Source organism: Polyodon spathula, chromosome 1 (assembly GCF_017654505.1).
Source record: "Polyodon spathula isolate WHYD16114869_AA chromosome 1, ASM1765450v1, whole genome shotgun sequence".
Classification (NCBI taxonomy): Eukaryota; Metazoa; Chordata; class Actinopteri; order Acipenseriformes; family Polyodontidae; genus Polyodon; species Polyodon spathula.
Genome location: NC_054534.1, coordinates 25793310 through 25816856, shown reverse-complemented (window position 1 = coordinate 25816856; position 23547 = coordinate 25793310). Strand labels below are relative to the sequence as shown.

The following is a 23547-nucleotide window of genomic DNA, read 5'->3' as shown; positions in this document are numbered from 1 at the left end:
TTAGCTGCTGTGAAAATGTATGTGTTTCGTAAAATATTAGTACAACAAATACCCCAAGTGGAAATAGTCAAATCCTCTTTTTTAAATGTATTTCCTATTTCCTAGGCTTGGAGGTCTCATTTATTTAAACCTACTGATGCAACCAGCAGCACACAATATCTATTCACATAGTGGCAAGCAGAAGGGAAGCGGTTTGTGCCCAATAGCTCAAGTTAGCTTCTTGGACAGATACCAAGGAATTATTTATTAGTTTAATTTTATGTTCTGGGTTTCAGAGGCAATTAAATATTTCACAAACACAGTATTTAATTATGTTTGAAGCATTCTGAGTTATAGTGACTAACAGAAGAAAATGAATGTTCTGACTTGGTATTTCTAGACAAAGAGAACACATCCATTATTGTCAGACTGCATTTTTCATGTAGCTTCTCAACCATGAATGAATATTGTCAGTCACGTCCCCAACAGCAGCTACACTTATAATTCATCCTGTCTGAACACTAAAACAGCTAGCCAATCAGAAATAAAATAAATGAAACTGAAAAGCAAGTTACAGATCTATAATTACAAAAAAAAAAAAAAAAAGTTTTAGTGTTTTTAAGAAACATTTTCATTATAGTTTTGTTTTGTAGCAATGTATTCAATATGCAATCTATTGAAAACAGTCCTTGGATATTCAACACAGCTAGAATGGCATGTACAATATACAGACTTGTTTAGAATGTACTATTATCTCATTAAAAGATCAGTAGTTTTAATTACAATAATTCCATCCTCTTTTCAACAAAACACAGTTTCTTTGTGAAAGGGATTAGCTATGCAGACTGCACTAACATGAGCAGGCCCATGCTAGCCCCATTAGATGTTTCTCTGATCTTATCCCAGCACCACGTCACGGGTAAGGATCCAGTGAGGCGCATAACCTCTAAAGATCAACATGCTTCTATAAACAGCTGTGGAAGCTGCATGCTCACCACCATTTTAATACACACATTACATTAGATGGTATTTATTGTTATGTTTGTCTATATAAGAGGGCTACCTCTTAAAGAGTGTCTTCTGCATCACAGGCCTTGCCTAAAAAAAAGGATCAAATCAGCACTTGTAAAATGCCATTGTAACCCTGCAACACGCACACAGATCCAGAGGAACACTTACACAATAATACTTTTTAATGATTGCAGTTTACAGCCTTGTTTTATTTATTTAATTTTTAAATTGAAAAAGAGTTACCACGAGCGCATACCTGTTTGTGGTTGTGGTTGGGAGATTAAGCATCAGGCAGTTTATTCTTAAATTCATGTTTTTTTTTTTTTTTTTTTTATTTAAACAGGATGTTCTAGTGGTTCTCTTAACTAAATATAGCACCCATTTGCATGGTGGTGGTAAGACAAAAATAAATAAACACAAAATGCAAAACAAAACAAAATCTAAGACTGAGAAGCTACAGCAGCAGAGCCACAGGCCAAAAACAGAGACAGAGTCACCACAGCACATTATATACTGGATATGTGCATTTAAATGAGACTACACATAATGTAATAATGCACTACAAAATCAAGAAATAATGCTTCAGGAAAGATTAAAGAGCTAATTCCAGCTGTTAGTGTAAAGAAGAAGCTTCGACCCATGTTGTTTGCTGCCTGTTCCACGGGTGGAGTTCTTCATAGCTTTGGTCACAGGTGACAAAGCTGTGATACATTACACTATGCTCAGAATGTAATAGGATTTTGTTTTGAGACAAATCATCATTGCTGATTGTAACAGGGAGAGATCTGTGCTGACTCTCCTGGCGTGTTCACGGGCTGCAGGAAGAGGGCGGCAGTCGTCCAACAACCGCCTGTGAGTCATGGCAGTGACACGGGGAGGTGGGAAAGTGAGTGTGTGGACTTTCCCCCTCTCTGAATGGCTGAGAGGCGCGTCTTGGGAGATTGTTAGCCCTATAAATTAACGCTCTGTTGTTTCCTCAGCTCTGCCCACTTAGACGCGCCGAGAGTGCGGAAGCTCTGATCCAGGACCGGGAATCAGGCGAAACAAAGAGAGTTTCACAGCGAGACAGAAAGAGCGGGGAACCCTTGAGCAGACCCCGGCATATTGTAAAAGAGCAGGCTAGTTAGCCTACAGAGTAGGACTGTGATCCGGGTCGTGCGGGTAGCGGCGACCGGGATAACGCTGCCAAGTGCAGCACCTTTTATTTGTAGTTTTATTACTGTTTTATTTTCCATTGTTCTTTTCGCCTTCTGTTTTCATTATTATTTCTTTGAGCACCTGCGAGTGCACTTGCTGTTCACGTACCAGCTGTGGTATTTCCGTGGTGCTGTCTATCATCGTTGATAGGCAGCCCACGGTCAACAGTGCCCTCTGCCGGAAAAAGCAAGAACTGTTCGCAAATAAAACTGGGCACCTGGGTGGTGTTTTCAATTACACCTGTCTGTCTCCTAGTCAGTGAATTACCCACACCCCTTCCACACTGATATTTAGATCTTCTCCCAAAACAGAACATGGTATAAAACACATACCGTATTTTACATTCACATAAAAAAACATGAATGTTTTCACCTCTAATGTGAACGCTATGTGATACCAGCTGACCTGCTTCTTAACTAATTTCATGTTTACTTTACTACAGCACGTTCAGTTTAAACATTAGCTAGATGATGGTGCCTTTACTAGTCATGCTGATTCACTTCCCTCATTGCTTGCCTCATGGAGTGAGACTGGCAGGAGACCACTTGCTTTCTCATTTGGATTTTATCTTGCAACCTTATTACATAGCCTAAATTCAGGACACGCAATCCATGCAAGTCAAAGCTTGCCTTGAAACCACAAGAAATGGCTTTTGTCACACTGTCTTGCAACTGTGCCAACTCATCCTTACAATCATCCATCAACACTGAAAGCAGGGCACATTTTTGCTCTGCTTTGCTACAGACTAGTAAGTTCGGACTACTGGATACAGGCAGTGTGCTGAACTTCTGTACTAGTGTTGTAACGACTATATTTAATTGCTAGTATCTGTTGAATGAGTTGGAATAGGGCAGCAGCTGAAGACTGATCCATTTCCAGTCTGCTTTTTTTGTTGTTGTTTATAAAAGTAAATAATAAATTAAATCACAGTAAAGCATGTTAAAGCATTGTAAATCATGATGGAAATACGGAGACGTATGGTAAAGTAAGGTAAACAACTATCGCAAGCCATGGTAAACTAGTGTATGGTAAATACACAGTATAAGCTTTTAAAAACCGCAATAAAGCATTAAAATGACTTTCATAAGGGAATACCTATTAAAAACAGCCTACACTGTACGTATTCTGCAGAAATAAATAATATGTTGTGGCAGAGCAAAGCTCTGCCCTTTAAATTGGCAGGGATGGGGTTAACTTCCCCTACCTGCCTGGGTTTATTATGTTCAGGTGGCTGGGGTTGATTAGTTGATTAGGTTGATTAACGATCAATCAGCGCCCAGCCACCTGATATAAAAGGAGGCCTCTGCTTCTCATTTGGGGGAGAGGGAGCTGAGGAAGCAGGTTGGCTTGTTTTTGGTTGTTTGGAAAGTTTGAATCCAGTGAAGGCATTGCCCAGCCTGGAAATTGTTATTTTTGTAAATTTTGCTTTTTGTCTTTCTTTGTGTTTAAATTGTTTTGTTTTGGCCCTTGTGCCCTTTCATTTTTGTGTTTATTTATAATAAAATAGTTATTTTTTTGAACTGCAGTCTGTCTCTGGGCCTCTTTCCACTCGCCAGCCTGCCACATATGTATATTCAGAAAATAAGCTTTGTTTGGATGGGATGTAAAACCAAGGTCCTATTGTAACTGACTGCAGCAGCAGTTGTGATGTATAGTTCACTTGCTAGTTTCTGTAAGCCGCTTTGGATAAAAGCGTCTGCTAAATGACTAATTAGTAATAATAATAATAATAATACAAGAACAATATTGACTATAATATGAGCTCTATCCTCAGCTGTGTGGAAGCAGAAAAGGAGGATAAAACTGTTAGAAACTAAATAGACACGTTTTTATTTCATAACTCTGATAAAGGTATAAACTGCTTGTTGGAGCAAAATATAAGCATATCATAACAATCATCATTGTTCTTAAAAACACTTATCCTTCTGCATAACTGGTAGCATAAATTCATACAATTAGAATTAGAAAGGAAAGTTGCACAGAGAATTGCACAGAATACAGACTTGTTAAAGACGTACTATTATAGTATCTCATTGGATGTTTCAATTACAATAATTTCTTTGTGAAAGGGATTAGCTATGCATACGATACAAACATGAGCAGGCACATGCTAGCTCCATACCATGCCTACGCGTGAGCAAGCCTTTGACATCACACTTCCATTCTCCAAATTCCACAAATTGCAAAACTGTAAAAAACAGATTTCAAAGCTCCTTTCAAAAAACAAATCCACTACTTACAGTAAAGTCAAGATAGGTTGTTCTAAGGGCACGTTTTAGTATTACAAGAAAAAAATGCTGGGGTTGTCCTGCATTTGAAATTTGATAGGGCGCTATCTGATATAGACACACTGGGGGACAGATGCCTAAACCAATGTTGGTCATGGCAATTAGTCAGATGAGTTGTGTAATGAATGAAGACATTACTTTCAATAAGTTGGCCAATTAATAGTGGTTTTTATCTTCATGCTTCATCACCTCTTGTAGCATAATGGTTGGAAATTAGACTAATTATCTGTTTTTAGACCATCCACCAACATTGTGATGAATTCCAGAAGCATGACCCCTTTCTAATGCTGCAGGAGGATGATTTAGAGTGATTGTTTTCATTTTTGTAAGTGTTACTCTAATTATTTTGGTAGACAATGAATCAGCTATGTGTCAGGAATCACGGTTCCATTGTTTTTTTTTTTAATTCTATGTTGATTAATATGATAGATTCAGTGTCTATAAAAGGTACCAGGCTAACAGAACCCTAGTGAGTACAATCTACTGAACAGGTACCTTGACCCTTGGAAGCCATAGTGAGCTTGAAGAGCTTTATGTACTTCTTTGAAGTCCAGTTACCATGCCCACCCAACCTTATCTACAATGAAAGCCTGTCAAAGATACCAATTAGTGCTTGTTGCTTTGGGGATTGTTTTGTGTGAACACTTTGTGTGAACACCACTATTATCCAAAGTACTCTGAACGCCCATATATGGAACTGGCTGTTCACTAAATTTAAATAAAACATTATCACACAATAATTGCATTAGCATTGATCCATCAGAAATAAAAGGGATAATGGTGTGACCATTCCTGCTTTGATCCGTTATTAACCGGGAAGGCCGTCTTCAAGCTAAAAAGGTCATGTTAAGACTAAGCATGTGGCCTGAACCACTGACCTCTCCAACTAATCCCAATATTCAACTTCGGTGCATGGAGGGGCTTAGCATTGTGTCCTATATTTTTCTGCCCAGTTGACTGGCAGCAGCCACTTCCTTTTCTCTGATAAGCAAATAAAAACAACATTTATAATGCCAAATGCTTGTCTAATTAACTTCTCCACTGCAGTTTGTTTCATGTTTAAGGATGTTTCCATTTGTAATCCACAGGAAATTAACATTTTCCCCATTCAATTCCACCTGCTCCACCTGGGAGCCCACAATCTAGTTCAAACTGCCTGAGTATAGATCAGGTTGACCGGTAGTCAACGGTTACAACTACTCATATCAGCTTTTCACTGTATCAACCTTGTTAATATTTTGCCCCAGTGAAGGTCAATTAAGCCGTTTGTTAACATAATAAATTAAACATATGGTGGAGCTATTTTAGAGTTTGGAGGTTTACATGTTTAAAAAATACAACTTTAGACCGTATTTACTAAGTTTCTGTCTTATTTTTGTTTTAGCAGCTTATTACACTATTAGGTTTCAGCCGCACTTTACAACAGGTCTAGCAAACATATCTGTGTTTTCTACTGCCTCAGTACGAGGACATGGAAGCAACATGAAGAGCTGAGAGACCTGGAATGAAATGAGAAGTTGGTGATACTTCATCAATGAAATGAGCGAGTGTAACATCAAACTTGGTTAAATAATGTTTCATTATCGATTGTGTTGATGTCCTAAAACATTAGACTGTGAGAGTTGTTTTTTTTTTGTTTTTTTTTAAGAAGAAAACATTTATGGTCAATCATTTATACAACTAGAAACTGGGGGGAAAAATCTGCTCTACACCCTTTCATTTATTCTCACTAAGCCAGCAACCCTTAGGGCACCACGTTCTGCTGAGTTAGCTGGAATATTCCGCTGATCAAAACGTATAAGGGGTTTATTCACCAGTGAAATCCATAACAACACTTGTATTATTTAACTGTACTAGCTCTTCGTGCCTGACGCCCACTTCCAGGTTTGGGATTCTTGACCTTCACATTTGGCAGCAAACTGACTTCCTAAGCAGAGGTGGTCTGAACACTTTGCAGAGCTGCCAGTGCGGTGCTGCTGTAAAATGGGTTCTCGTGTTGAAGTGGGCTGCCTAAATATGCAGACTGTGCCAAAACCAGTTAATACTCAATGTTTCCAACACTTGCTGTTGCTTCCTACCAAGCCAAATGAAACACACTTATATAAGATTTTATAACAAGGAAATCACATAGTCGGCTAACATGTATATTGTAATCTGTTTTTTAGGTGTTCATAGTCAGCAGCTATTGAAAGCTGTGTACTGTAGTTCAAAGGCCGGTGACTGAACATTGATATAACTGTACAAATCAAATGTTATCAGAATGGTGCTAATTGGAATATAACCAGGAGTCATGGGTATAGATAGACTTTTATTATGGAGTATCAGAAAGTCCTCAGATATTTTCATTAACTTCTGGATGATCCAGTTTACTGAATCTCTGACACTTTGGTCCAGGGTCAGACCACAAATAAATACACAAATCCCTTACATACTGTAAGTGTAAAAATCAATATACAATTGTTGTGGCTAATCAGACATCACAAACTATTTTGGGGGTAAGGTTGGGGCTCAATTCTCTAAGGTTGCCTGTCAGAATGATTAAACTGGCATGGTTATAAAAAAAAAAAAAGCTGTCATGGACAAAAGAATAATTTACTTGCAATGCTAATGTAGTTTATATGCCACTATATTTTGGATACCCAATTGAGTTGACATACATAGCTTTGAATTTAAATACCCAACATATAGTCTACAATATAGTGGTACTGAAAAATAGATTTGGATTATTGTTTCAGCAAACATTTGTTTTCATTTGTTACAAAGTGTCCTTTTAGTACTATGCTGGCGTTCGATGACAACACATGACGACTTAATTATTAATGAAGTAGCTGTGACTTAAAGTAAAGCCTCAACTTGAAATACTACCTTTAATAACCTCAATGTTGACATCTGTCACCATCATGTTAAAATAGTAAGTCTGGCATGAGAGAAGATTAACAATTTAACTTCACAAAATATATGACTTTTCAGCATCTTGTCAGTCTAATTGTCATTTTCAGTTAGGCTCAGATAGCTAATAGTTGTACAAATACGTTCAGAGGAACATATAGAACACCTCCGTTACACCTCCACAATCAGCCACAGTGATGGCAGGTCTGTCATGTTTCTAAGCAGCTGAAGGAAGTTTACTTGGCAAACAGTTATCTGAATAAGCTTTGATGCCTTCAAATAGGAGTGCATGGAATTGTACGTAGGTTTGCCTTGGCTTTCAGGTGAATTGTTAACTATCGTCTAAATGGCACCCATTGACATGCAGGGCATCTTAGCTCATAAAACAGGAGAATATGTAAAACTTTCATTTAAGGTTCTCTCGAAAGCCAATTTTCTTTTAAGTTTATCTGAAAAGAGGATCTGCAGCAGTGTGTTAACAACATGTTCTGTGTGTCCGGTTCTACTAGTAATCCCAGCTCTGTGTCTGCTCTTTGGATTAAATAAACAGCTGCAGTTTCCAGTTCTTCACATCCAGTATTATTCTTCAGTAATACATGTGGCAAAGTGGTGAGTGGATATGGGTGAGTGCAGTGTAGAGTGGGTAAGAATCACAGAGACAATTACTAACAGGTGCAAGGGTTTTTATTGAAATTACTGCAACGTCCAGAGCCTTATGGCAAAGCCCTGTAAATAATAAATGATGGACGTGAATACAGCGGTGTGTATCACTTTGTTTGTAAAAATCCCACGGGCTTGACCCACAACCAAAAGTCCAGTTTGTTTAACACACCAACACTAAACACAAACACAGTTCTTAGTGACAGTGAATAAGTGCTAGTGGTGTATTACAGTTCTCAGTGAAATGCAGGGGTGAAAGTGATGTCCGGGTTTATGCTGGCTTTCGCTATAGCTCCAGGTTGTGCTACTGGTAGTCTTATTAAGAAACAGACAACAGTTAACAAACACTAACAGACACAAGACAAACTTACAGTTTCACAATACGGCAACGCAGACTCCTTGCAGCAGATTTAACACTAACCATTTACCAAGGAACAGATTACTTTGCTACACCCCCTATTTTATACCCTCACTCATGACCCCTTGGTTAACAAGCGCATCTGTTCCTCCAATCCACTGATGCCACGCCATTTCCGGTTCGGGTCATTGAGTTTGGATACCGCAGCTCTGTCCCTTCTCTAGCCGGCCGGCTCCCACCTACCCACAGGAATAAAGTGTCATGCCTTTTAATCCAGGGTACTCTGCTCCCTTTATCTAGTACACTCTCAGGTCAGGAGGGAGGTAAAACACCAAGCGTCATTCGATCTCTGTCACATACATTAATATACAAAATGAAATTCAATCTATTAAATCTGTCTCGAATGTAATACCTAGACATCTCTTTTTTCAGAATACAGGCCTTGTTTGACACTAGTTGAAACCTGTTTGTAACTATATGTGCCAAGATAACATCCTTAATTTGTGTTATAGTGTTTATTATCTGAACAATAATATTGTTCTGTAACTTTAGTGGTATATGTGATCTTCATGGAGAAGAATGTATGCTCAGTTTCCACACAAAAGTTTTGGAAGCTTTGGTAGGTATGAGTGTGCCCATGTTAGGAGGAAGTGAACCTCCACTAATAAAACATATATACAACTACTATTAAAGATGTGTGTTCAAATACATTAACAGCAAATACTGAAAGCCTTAATACAGACAATACACTACTAAAGAGCATAGGATATTTCCACATCTGATCCAAAGCTGAACTGCTATCAACACAATCAATCTGCACGTTTTAAGAAACACTTCCAGAGAATTCCATTTCTTGTCAAAACAGTCTGTTTAACTATCAGTGTAAAACAGCTGCACTATTAACTATCTCTTTATGACTTGCTGCCTTCACACTGCTGGATGACAAGTTAAATGCTTTCCCACTTGGGAGGATGAGGATCTGACCACCCACAGGTGCTTTCCGGTGCCTTTAAGAAAAATAAAGCTGACAAAAGGATTTATTAAAAGGAAACACCCATAATCTATTATATTCTTGGATTACTCATATATATTTTTAACCTTAGATTGACCAAACAAAATTAAAATGACATGCCCAGCTTGCATGATTTTACAGTTGAACCATTTAAACTGGACGCTTCAGCTTGTCCACAATGCAGCTGCCAGACTGCTTTCTCACACTCGTCATTCTCAACACATTACATTAGGTCCTTACATTGGTTACCAGTGAGATACCAAATTAATTTTAAAGTTGCTGTAAACTTTTAAGGTCTTTCATGGATTAGGGCCAAAATTTGACAGTACCTTCATGCCAGTGTCTTACTTTACTCATGGTTTTTGGAAGATGACTAGCATATGTCAAGTACCAAGGTTACATTATGAGTATGGCACAATAGTCTAGCGGCTTACCTAATGCATATGCATTGCTTCATTGAACCTAGTGAATGTAAAGTGAATGTACTGTACATTGTTAAAATAAATACGCACGGGGCTCCACGTGGAGTGCAGGATGCACCCTATAGCTTGGAGATCGCAGGTTCCAATCCAGTCTATGTTACTGCCGACCGTGACCAGGGGTTCCTAGGAGATGACGTACAATTGAGCAACCGCCGCACGGGTAGGGGGGGGTTTAGGTCGGCAGGGGAATCCACGGTTCACCGCGCACCAGCGACCCCTGTGACCGATAGGGCATCTGCAGTTCTGGAGCAGTCAGATCTGTGTTGTCCTCTGCCACTATAGGTCTCGTGGCCTCATTGTGGATCCGCAATACCAAAAAATGACTGATTAGCAGGAGCACATTTTGGAGGACGTGTGTTCCAGCCTCCATTCCCTGAGTTGCCAGGGGTTGCAGCGGTGAACCCGGATACAAATAACAATTGGGTATTCCAAATGGGGGAGAAACCCGGGTTAAAAAACATTGGCGACGACTAAATTTATATAAAAATAAATAAATAAATATACACATATCTAAGTATTTGAGATACAACAAGAGATGTTGAAAAGTGGAACAAAAACACATACTTACACCAGTCCATTAAGAATAAAATACAGTACTTGCATAAGAGATGCATTCATTTATAGTTTCAAATATCGGTTCGAGACTATTAGTTCAGGTTCGAGGACGTCCTGCATGATATATATATATATATCTATATATATCATAATTTACGTCACAATTACAGTGTTAAATATAGTGTATATATATATATATATATATATACTATATATATTATATATATATATATATATATATATATATATATAACCTAGTTTGTTTCATTGCAAATTCTTTCCACAAGCACTTCTAATGAAGACAGACAGCATGCATCAGTGAATATTGAATGTGCTGTGTTAGGTGGAAAAAGGAGAAAGTTTGAGGGAGTGGCGCCTTTTTTAATATCACCATCAGTGATTATGTCAGCAAGTCTTGGAAGGGTCAGGCTTCATATAACTCGACCTCCTCCTAATGACTGATATCCTGTCAAACAAACTGTGAAGTCACTTGATTGAGGGTTAAAGAGCAGTTCCCAGTTAAGAATGACCACAGCGAATGTTCCCTATCCTTACCAAGCCCATGGGACTCGGATACTTAAGTCTATCTTACAGTAGTTTGGTAGCACAATTTAGCTTATTACAGACAGAAAAAGATCAAGGAGTTGTGAGAATATTGCAAAGCAAATCAGTTGTAAGAAAAGCTTGTTTATGACATCTTGAAAGTAAAACTAGTCACAAAGTAAACACAAACCTAGTTGCAACACAAATGTTTTCTTCCAACTTTGTTACAATGGCATCTTCCACACTAACTGGTATGCAATCTAATTTATGACTGACAGGGAATAAGTATTCTGATTCATGCAAATCGCTGACTGCTGTTATATTAGGATATACTGAGGAATAACTTTTTAACTGTGTCTTATTTTCCATAAACAAGACTCCAAAAAGGCTGAATCTTGTGTTGTTTAGGCAAACTGGGTTTGATATCAAATCTTGAGAAGCCACGTTGCACAACAGGAAATGTCCTCAGATATGAAGTAATGTTTAATCACTGAAAAGTCTCAGACGTGCTTGCTCTCTACTTACATGGGCACTGTTTATTTGCATAAAAGTAATCAAGCACCATTTACACAGTTGTATTCTTAGAAGTTCTGTGAAGAAACTGGCGCAGCATGCAGCACTACAGGAATCCAACAGCAACATCACAGATTTGGATTAAAGTTAGAACGAGCAAAGTTAGATTCAGCAGCCACAAGAGGTATCCTGGCTATGCTCCTCCAGATCAAAATGCTGCCAAGCCAAGGCATTACAGTAAGGTCAGGTGAACGATGACAAGATTAGAGAATGTGCCAATTGTGCCTTGGCTCAGAGTATCTAGTGTCTTGTTTGTCAATACTCCATTAGTTACAACTTACACTTAGATTTAAAAACACTCATTTAAAAGCATACAAGTTATGCTAAAAATGTTTTACTACATATTTGCTGTCTTTATATTTTTGCAGGTCTCTAGTGCTTTGTGTCTAATATCTATGATTCTACTTTATGTACAACAACAACTATTCTTCCATCCAGGGGTTCATTTATAAACAAAAAGTACCAAATCTTAAAATTAAGGAAGAGGGTTAGCATTTTTGTTTATAGACCTAATGTACTGAGCTTGATTTATGGAAGTTTCCTTACTCATAGAAGTCACATCCTAAAATATATTGTTACAGTACACTTTTGTCATACAATTCGTGGAACAGGGAAGCAGGTTTTTATTGTACATGTTATGTATACAGTACTTCTTTGCAATTTTTTTTTTTTTTAAATACGGTTCATCATTTGTAAACTGCATAATTCTTGTCTGTCAGACAGAAAGGTACCGGATCGGCACAAATTAACCGCTGCTTCCAGCTATAACTACAAATCACTCCATCTTCAAATATGTACAAAAATAACAAATTTGATTTGAAATGTATGTAAAGAATTCAGCTGTTCTTTGAAAGGCACATCTTTTTGTTTAAGGAATAGACTGATATGAGTACAATTCCTGTTAAATATATATTACCTTCAAATATGGAAGAAGTAATTTCCCAACCAGTTTTATGGTGCTAATCTTAGCACAATTAGAACGGATGTGTAGCTTTCAGTACCTGGGGACGGAAACGCTCTTTCCAAAAGCTGCCCACTCAACTCAAGCTTTTAACAAAGTAGCTGGACATCAAACAACAAATTGTTCATTTCTGACAATGGACTTCTACTGAAAAGGACTTAAATGTTTGCAATAAGGTTTTGTAGCTTTTGGGGTGAATTACTGTGAATAAATAAAGTCAAAAATCAAAAAGAAACCAATTACACAGCGCAGATTATGCTATTGATCTTTTGTTTCTTCAGTCTTGTTCTATGTTATATACAGTTCTTATAGAAATTCCCCCTTTCAAATTTTTCACGTTCTGCTGCCTTATAGCCTGGAATTAAAATGCATTAAAATATTTTTTTTTTTCATGTATCTACACATCCTACCCCACAACTTCCAAGTGAAAATTAATAAAAAATACAAACTGAAATAGCTTGGTTGGATAAGTGTCCACGCCCTTGTAATAGCAATCCTAAATTAGCTCAGGTGTAACCAATCACCTTCAAAAATCACACACCAAATTAAGTGGCCTCCACCTGTGTTAAATTGTAGTGATTCACATGATGTCAGGATTAATTCAGAAGTTCCTGTAGGTTCCCTCTGCTGGGTAGCACATTTGAAAACAAAGACTCAACCATGAGCACCAAGGCGCTTTCAAAAGAACTCCGGGACAAAGTTGTTGAAAGGCACAGATCAAAGCATGGGTATAAAAAAATATCAAAGGCCTTGAATATCCCTTGGAGCACGGTCAAGATGATTATTAAGAAGTGGAAGGTGTATGGCACCAACAAGACCCTGCCTAGATCAGGCCATCCCTCCAAACTGGATGACCGAGCAAGAAGGAGACTGATCAGAGAGGCTGCCAAGACGCCAATGGCAACTTTGCAAGAGCTACAGGCTTTTATGGCCAAGACTGGTCAAAATCTGCATGCGACAACAATATTCCAAGCACTCCACAAATCTGGCCTGTATGGTAGTGTCGCAAGAAGGAAGCCATTACTCAGGAAAGCCCACCTTGAATCCTGTTTGAAGTATGCAAAAAAACAATCGAGATTATGTAGCCATGTGGCAAAAAGTTTTGTGGTCTGACGAAACTAAAATTGAACTTTTTGGCCTAAATGCAAAGCGTTATGTTTGGCGCAAACCCAATACAGCACATCACCTAAAGAACACCATCCCTACTGTGAAGCATGGTGGTGACAGCATCATGTTATGAGGATTTTTCTCATTGGCACGGACTGGGGCACTTGTCAGAATAGAAGGGAAAATGAATGGCGCAAAGTACAGAGGAGTCCTTGAGGAAAACCGGCTGCCCTCCGCAAGAAAGCTGAAACTGGGAAATAAGTTCAGCTTTCAGTATGACAATGACCCAAAGCACACAGCCAAAGCTACACTGGAGTGGCTAAGGAACAAACAGTTAAATGTCCTTGAGTGGCCCAGTCAGAGTCCCAACCTAAATCCAATCGAAAATGTGTGGCATGACTTGAAGATTGCTGTCCATCAACACTCCTCAAGGAAATTGAGAGAGCTTGAACAGTTTTGTAAAGAAAAATGGTCAAATACTGCCAAATCTAGGTGTGCAAAGTTGGTAGAGACCTATCCTAACAGACTCACAGCTGTAATTGCTGCCAAAGGGGGGGGGGTGGAGACGTCTCCAATTATGATCTTTCAGTTTTGTATTTTTATTTATTTTTTTCTCAATAAAAACTTTTTTCCCCTTGACAGTGTGATTTTCATTCCTTAATCTGTATTATATAAACCTCTCCCATTGAATTATATACCCAAGTTAACAATAAAGTCCAGATGCTTTTTCTTTTTTTCAAACATTAATAATATCAATTCCAGGCACTGGTGCTAACTTATAGTAAGAAAGTACTTCCCAGCGCATATGAGCATATGTGTTTACTGTATTATACAGTAGGACTAGCCTAACAGGATCCATATATATAATATATATATATATATATATATATATATATATATATATATATATATATATATATATATAATTGATGCCAAACCCCTGTGACGGTTTGACTTTTAGCACGCTTCTAGACATACGACCCTCTTTATAGAATTAAATAAATTTTCTTTTTTGTAGGTTAGTTTCTCTTTTGATTACAGATTCTTGTTTTCCTCGAAACGATAAGAAGGATATATATATATATTGTATATATATATATATATATATATATATATATATATATATATATATATATATATATATATACACACAACACAATGTTATGACCTATGTTACCGACATAATCATTTAAAAAGTAACAGATCTGCAGGTTTTTTAAAATTGTAGATTTGGCCCTTTGTGCTAAAAAGTTATAAAATACAACTAACAGTTAAGGAATCTTTATTTTTGTATGAAAACATAAAAAGGTTGCAAGGGAAGGCCTTTTTTTTATAGTTTAAACCAGGAGAGAACAACTCCAGTCACAGGGGCCATTCTACATCAGGATTTAGAGGTTATCAATTCAATAATTAACAAATCAGTACATGAAGAGGTGTACAGTAAGGGGTTTAATTAGTAATTAAAGCTATGGTTGTAACAACTGTATGAGCTAGAGTGGACCTTGCTGTGCACCACTGGTTTAAACTGGGATGGGGTTTAGCTCTGCCTCTGTTAAATCTCCTACTGATATGACATGAGACACACTGAGGAAATATAGGACAAAGGGTATAAAACAACATTTTAAACACAACTTAGTGTTAGACATAATGAATACAGTAGTACTTCCCTTTATCCCAGCCCCATTTCTTGTTTCTATAGAGATGCCTACAGTTTTGAACTCTGAGATCATGACACTGTACAACATTGTATGCAAGCTTTTTTTTTTTTTTTTCATGGCCCACTTACCAGTGCTTTAGTTTCATCTTCATCTTTGTAATAATAAAGCTGGTCCCCCTTGAGAACAAACCAGCGTGTGTGCCAAGTCTTGACAAAGCCCCCTTGCTTCCTTAGCCACCCACACTTAATGACATTCTGCCTCGCCCAGCCTGACTGGGGACTGCTGTTGGAGCCACTGTGGTCGTCCATTATAAGGCTTATAGATTTTTCTGTTGGGGGGGAGATTAAAAAAAAAAAAACAGGTCAGTTAGCTTAATAAGGTAGTGTTACAATATCTGCCACTGCTGAGGCCGAGTAATAGGACTGACAAAGGTGTACCTCCAGCTGGCACCTTACTTTATGTATTCATTTCTTTTGCTGCAGCTAACCCAGTTTCTTACACTGGTGCTCAGCAGGGAACTAACCTACATTTCCATAAAGGTAACTTCAGCTACTGTATACCGTGGAAACAATCAAAAAGACTTTTCAAGTACAGTCCACTAGTGCCTTGTGGCAACTTTTTAATAGCTACAACTGGTCCCAATTTGCTACTGCTTTTTTGTTTTGATTATGATATATAGGAGACCGCTACTATAGGCAGAAAGCAGTCAGGAAAATAGAGATAAACATGCATCACATATACTGCATTACACTTTAACTCTACCAAGTTACTTCTACCTGTGAGGCAGTAATTTAACCTCTGATCACACACATCCTTCCTATTGCCTTGTACAGGACAGGTATGTGTTTTAAAAAAAAATTAAAGGAGTTTTTAAAATCCTTTTTTCCTCTTCATAACACTAGCATCTCTGTTCCCACAAAGTGTGTGTATACTTTTGGATATGCTAATATTATAGCTTTAACCTCCACTGGCTGGTTTCACAGACCCAGACTAGCGTTACTCTGTGGCTATCCTACCTATGGTAACATTAAGTAGTCAAAAATTTGTGCTATTTGAGGTCTGTGAAACATCTGCAAAAACAGATTAGCTCAAGCAGCAACACCAAGCGAATACTCACATTTGTTGTAAGCAATATAAGCATCATAGTAATACAGCATTAGTCATAAATATAAGTACATTTGATACAGTATATATATATATATATATATATATATATATATATATATATATATATATATATATATATATATATATATATACACTGAACAAAAATATAAACGCAACATGCAACAATTTCAAAGATTTTAATGAGTTACAGTTCATACAAGGAAATCAGTCAATTGAAATAAATTCATTAGGCCCTAATCTATGGATTTCACATGACTGGGAATACAGATATGCAGCTAGTTGGTCACAGATACCTTAAAAAAAAAGGTAGGGGCGTGGATCAGAAAATCAGTCAATATGTGGTGTGACCACCATTTGCTTCATGCAGCACGACACATCTCCTTCACATAGAGTTGATCAGGCTGTTGATTGTGGCCTGTGGAATGTTGTCCCACTCCTCTTCAATGGCTGTGCGAAGTTGCTGGATATTGGTGGGAACTGGAACATGCTGTAAACATGCTCAATGGGTGACATGTCTGGTGAGTAAGCAGGCCATAGAAGAACTGGGACATTATCAGCTTCCAGGAATTGTGTACAGAACTTGCAACATGGGGCCGTTCATTATCATGCTGAAACATGATGGCGTCGAATGAATGGCACGACAATGGGCCTCAGGAGCTCGTCGCAGTATCTCTGTGCATTCAAATTGCCATTGATAAAATGTAATTGTGTTCGTCTTCCATAGCTTATGCTTACCCATACCATAACCCCACCGCCACCATGGGGCACTCTGTTCACAATGCTGACATCAGCAAACCGCTCTCCCACACAATGCCATACATGCTGTCTGCCATCTGTCCGGTACAGTTGAAACCGGTATTCATCCGTGAAGAGCACACTTCTCCAGCGTACCAGTGGCCATCGAAGGTGAGCATTTGCCCACTGAAGTCGGTTACGATGCTAAACTGCAGTCAAGTCAAGACCCTGGTGAGGAGGACGAGCACGCAGATGAGCTTCCCTGAGATGGTTTCTGACAGTTTATGCAGAAATTCTTTGGTTGTGCAAACCCACATTTTCATCAGCTGTCCGAGTGGCTGGTCTCAGACGATCCCGCAGGTGAAGAAGCCGGATGTGGAGGTCCTGGGCTGGCGTGGTTACACGTGGTCTGCGGTTGTGAGGCCGGTTGGACGTACTGCCAAATTCTCTAAAATGACGTTGGAGGTGGCTTATGGTAGAGAAAAGAACATTCAATTGTCAGCATGCCAATTGCTCGCTCCCTGAAAACTTGAGACATCTGTGGCATTGGGTTGTGTGACAAAACTGCACATTTTAGAGTGGCCTTTTATTGTCCCAAGCACAAGGTGCACCTGTGTAATGATCATGCTGTTTAATCAGCTTCTTGATATGCCACACCTGTCAGGTGGATGGATTATCTTGGCAAAGGAGAAATGCTCACTAACAGGGATGTAAACAAATTTGTGCACAAAATTTGAGAGAAATTAGCTTTTTGTGCATATGGAAAATTTCTATGATCTTTTATATCGGTTCATGAAACATGGGACCAACACTTTACATGTTGCGTTTATATTTTTGTTCAGTGTGTGTGTGTGTGTATATATATATATATATATATATATATATATATATATATATATATATATATATATATATATACATATATATATATATATACACACACATACTATATATATATATATATATATATATATATATATATATATATATATATATATACATATATATATATATACACACACATACATATATATATATATATATATATATATATATATATATATATATATATATATAAACACAGAGGAAGTCACATGTTTCATACTATATTTTACTAGTAGCTTAGGACTGTAACATTTTATAGCTTAGCCTTAGGATTTTCACAGTTAATTATGAACCAGGAGCTGTGTAAGCACAAGATACAAGGAGTGTGAGTCAGAGATATAAGGGCAAGACAAAACTGTTTAGAATTGATCACATTTGATGATTGCAGACAGAAATAAACCATTTATATGAAGAAAAATTGTGAAACAGAAAACTAGTTTCAGTTCCTTGGGCTGCATCACAAAGAAGAATTCAGAACAGTAGGAGGTGAATCATTTTGCACTGGTTCCTATTGTGAATTGTACTATAGAGAGAGCATATCCTACACTGTCCTGTCAGAGACAAACACTTGCCTCAAGATGTCAATGCCAGTGCACAAGCCTATGTAAACATTCTTTTTTTAAGCTTCTCTCACTCTGTATTACAAACAGTCCCTATATCATGATCTATGACAGAACAGTGCATCATCATCCAACTAGTAAGAGTAGAGTCTAAAGACCAGTCTTTTCACCCTTCATCAGCAGACAATAAAACAAAAACACAGCATAATGTGACATCTCTAACTGAAAAAACATGAAGTAAAATATATATTTGAAAAAAAGTGTAGCCAGTGTAACCAAGAAGTCACATGGCCAGAGGTCAAAGTGGAGGGTACTACTACATTCCTCCCAAGAACTTTTCACATCATTGAAAATATGTAGAAAATATATCAAATGGTTTACGTGATGTTAGCAGTTGAAGAAGGGGTGGTGGTGGCAGATTTACAAGACTATGATTACTATAAAAACAATTCAGGCCACTGCTGAAGTTGACAATGTTCTACTATATATTAAAGCTGACTTGGATGGATCTAAATGAATTTACCACCACCTGAATGAAAAAAGAAATTCTGCCTATTGTTGGAAAATGGTTTCTCCCATTCTGTTTCTCATTCTGATCACGAAGACCGTAAGAAAAGTCCATGGTAGACAAATATTTAACTAGCACATTACCCTTTAACTTTCAAAGTCTTGCATTTTCCTGCACCAGAATATAAAGTACATCATTAGAAAATCCATTCTAATACAATTAGCAGTATGTACAAAAGCCTTTGTATTTTGTAATTAGGCTGCTCTGAGAAATGCTGGAACAGACCAATCAACAAGACACGTTGGGCAAGATTTTCAAAAGTTTATAAATGATAACTCCAGTGTCAATCAAGAAACCGGTATGCAGCATTGATTTTGGTATTTTCAAGTGACCGTTGTGCCTGTTTCATTATTAAATAATCGCCCTAATGTGATTTTCGAAATTATGTTGATTTCTGAAATAATGTTAATATCTTGTGACTATTTCCTTTTGTTTGCGTGGGAATTTAAAAGCAAATCCGTGTTAATTGTTATCATTTATCAGGAGTTAATTTACACTTGGAAAAACAGGGTTTTAATTAACGAAAGTGTGTATAACTGCCCTTTAAACAGACATTTAATAGACTGTGTCTATTACACCGACAATACAGAGAGTGTACAAGAACAAGGTTAATTTTTTACAGACTATATATAATTCAAAATTTGTAGTCATGAAAATATTTTAGCTTTTTGTATTGGTTATGAATGAAATTTCTTCACTTATTTTAACCATTTGTAACCTTATGGAATGTTTGTTGTTATATACTGTTATTTGCACCCAATGTAATGTTACTACCACGAACTTATCAATGCAGCTGTAGCCTACCTGAACTCTGGATACATACATTATATGACTGTAGATTTTATTTGAATTATACAACTGAAATTTTGGTATAGAAAATGGCATATTAGATATTACAATAAAGTTTCCTTGATTGTGAATTTGCAAGGCATGCTTGGTTTTTAACACCTGTGTCCAATCCACACAAGAACAAACAGCAGGCATACAAGGACACACAGATCCACTAGGAATGTGATCGAGATCATTGATATGGATTTTGCCTAAATGTATTTAGTTATGTTGTCAGACTCTCCCCACACTTTATGTACAATGTACGCTTTCACCTTCACACGTTTGTATGCACATACAATGTTCTTATAATACTGTAAGTGTTCAGTGGCTATTTCTAATCATGTTGAGTTTATTTATCGCAGAGGCGAGCAAAGAGTAACAGAGAAAATGCATGATTAGAGGAATTCAGTAAACAATTAATTATGAACAAATTGTGTATTGGGTTTGGGAATTCTATCGTAATTTTAAAAGCTTAATAAATATATATATAATGAAGTGTTACATGCATGGTATTCATTTATAATAACTAGCATCTACAAACACCAATGGCACTTGAAACATATGTATTTATAGCCTACAATCATACATACTAAAATACATACAAAAGTAGATCCATAAGAATAAACTCCAACCAATACACACAGATGGCTTACTGATTCTTTTCTTTTTAACGAAAAAAAGATTGCAAAATGCACATTAAAAGATTTGTATATAGTAAGCTGTGGCAAAATATCCCCCCGAATGCGTGTAAATGACTAATAGGCTTGAATTTATTTATTTTTTTTAAATCCGCACCATCCAATTTTGACCCACATGCCAGATAATTGTAAATCAGCATTTTATATGTGAACTGTTCTAAATAAATGTACATTCAGCATGATAAAATGCACAGTTTTAAATTAAGTTTACAAATTACACACGATATAGATATTCCCATTATTTTTCCTATTTCTATTTGGCTGCTGCTCACTGGTGGGAGAGCAGTCTCCCTGTACGCTCGTAGTTTCCATAACAGTGAATTCTGCTTCCATTCGTTTTTCTTGATCTTGTTAACATGCATTTTGATTAACAAGTTCTCCTTATCTAGTCACTGAGACAATTAAGCTTTTTAACAAGAAATGTGTTTATTAACGATCATCGACTCAAAGCAACAACGGATTGATTTAATTAACACATTTCATTTGAAAATCACTTGCTACTAAAGCTCTCATTACTGTATCATGAGTTTGATACAATAACACTGGCTTTTTTGAAAATCCTGCCCCTTCAATCTAAATAAATAAATAAACAATACACACTAATGGAATTTGAGTGATGTTTTTGTTTTACACCATGTTTTGATTAAGATGCATACTGATCAAGTTAGTTGAATCCACAATTGCAGAAGAAGATGAAATGCAATCCATGCATGAGCTCAGTGCTGTAAATATTTAATGTAGAGAACTGCTTTCAAGAGAACTTATAAATTTCATATACAAAACAATATCCTTGAACTGCCTTTGAGACAGCATTGCTCCTGTTATTGAACACCAGGAAATAAAGGCAACTGCAGCAAGGAGCAGCAATCTGTGTGCTCTGTGCAACAAGACAGAATGATTGCCATCCCCTTAACCCCATTGTGTCCTCGTGTCACACATGCCCATGATGCACATCTCTCTTGACAATAGCAGGGCGCACCTTCCCTGGTGGCTGGCAAACTGTCCGAGGACAGCCTTTTTCTTACAGATGGAGCATACATCATGCTTCAGCTTCTGAACTAGAGCTGTGTCACTATGCCAAACCCCCAGGGCACTGATATATTAAAGTTATCACCTGGCAGAGAGCTTTTCTGGCAGGAGCCTTTGAGCCTGAGAATTGGCCAAATAATGTTTGAGGGGCTCTGCTATCAAAAGGTCATTTGGATTGGCACTCATTTTTGGCATCCTTCTTCCGCAGAGGAGGCAGCAGTGCACACACTGAAAGCTGTTTTCAAATACAGGATTTATAATGAGATTGCTACCCTGACAGTCTATGTTTACCTATTGCCAAAACAATTAGCAAAACAGCAATAGCAACTAAATGTTGTTTTTTTTTTTTGTTGGGGGGGAAGGGGGTAGTAAACATTGACAATTGCTAGAATATAGCCACTAGGTTTAAGCTTGGACACTTGGGCTTATGTGTCACCCTACTTGAATGTGATGAGCACATAACTCAACTGGTACATTTTTCCCTACCAATATTTTTGCTGTTGAGCGAGAAATGTTACTGCCACTAATTAAATATAGTTGGCTTTGCTACCCTTTCCTTTCCCAACAGAAGAGATGCCATAACCTTGACACTTTGCAAAGAAAGAGTAAGGTAAAATAAAGTAGGAAACCTCTGGAGCACTAATGCTGAGGGTCACCTTCCCTTCTAATTAATGTTCTGTACATATGTGTCCATTTCATTTCAATGTAATTCCCTCTGTATTGATGTCACAGGGGTGCAGGGTAATGGCTACACTCTAGTATTCAAGATGTACTGGGAGGTTTAATATTTTACATAGAGGTTTTGTATAAAGGTTTAACATAGATCTCTATATCCAGTAAGCCAAACTTTATTTATTTAATCAAAACCGAGTAATAACTCTATAGATATATAACTCTATAGATAGTGTGTATTGATCTAAATCTTTGTGAAGAAGGCCCTCTGTCTCATAAATTTTGTGTCCAAAAGTAGAGATGTTAAGAATAGTTAAGTAACAGCAATGCAAGTTAGGTGAATATGCATTGACCACATGAGGTAAATCCAAGTCTGCAGGGGTATTTTCATGACTGGATCTTGCAATGGAGGGATACAATGATCATTTCCCAACATTTAAAAAACATATTTGGAACAATAATTGAAAAGAGAAGAGCTAGCATCTGCTGCTGGAAAGCTAAAGCTCTATATTCGTTATTTATTGTGGGCTGGCATTTCCTGTTTAAGCCTAATGCACTGGCCAGGTGTTAAGATGCGCCTGCTAACACTGCCACACTGTGTATACAACATTCAGCTCCAGACAAGCTCACAGGGACCTATTGAAGGGGCCCATGAATAAAATATCCAACATTCTGCAGAACAAGTTGTTATGTATTATTTATGATGTTTGGACATGTTGGCAGCCAATAAAAATTGAGTTAAAAAGACAATGCCAGCCTTGATATGGAATATAACATGATTATCCATTTGATTTGATTCTTTAGATTTGCACAGTACTACTGCAAAAAGTAATGAAACACAAAACGAATCTGTATTCTGCAAAGAATGGTGCAAGAGTAAGCCTGTAGAAATAAATACTTGACAAATAAACATGCCCATTGTTAAGGACAATTATTCTTAATGCTTAAGGTAACCCTGACCTTACAGCTGTGTGTAGCAAATGATACTGCTGCATCAAAACAGTATACCGTCGAAGATGTCCAATCAGCAATGCAATGTGTGCAGTGTATAATGATACCATATACGCTATGTGTTTAGAAGTCTATCTGAATGAGGATTTCTTCAAAATCACAGCATGTGTATGAGATTAGCAGATGTGTCACCAGAATTCAAATCAGATTTATTTCA

At 37.4% G+C, this 23547-nt stretch overlaps 1 protein-coding gene across 3 annotated transcripts in view; it reads right to left on the bottom strand.

Annotated features, from left to right (window-relative positions):
* LOC121316098 (rho GTPase-activating protein 24-like) overlaps positions 1–23547 on the bottom strand; it is a 158532-nt gene that overhangs the window by 112401 nt on the left and 22584 nt on the right. For all 3 annotated transcript variants that reach the window (XM_041250888.1, XM_041250872.1, XM_041250880.1), the window contains exon 2: positions 15402–15601. In XM_041250888.1, coding sequence (XP_041106822.1) covers positions 15402–15601 — 200 coding nt within the window. The remainder of the gene's footprint in view (positions 1–15401; positions 15602–23547) is intronic.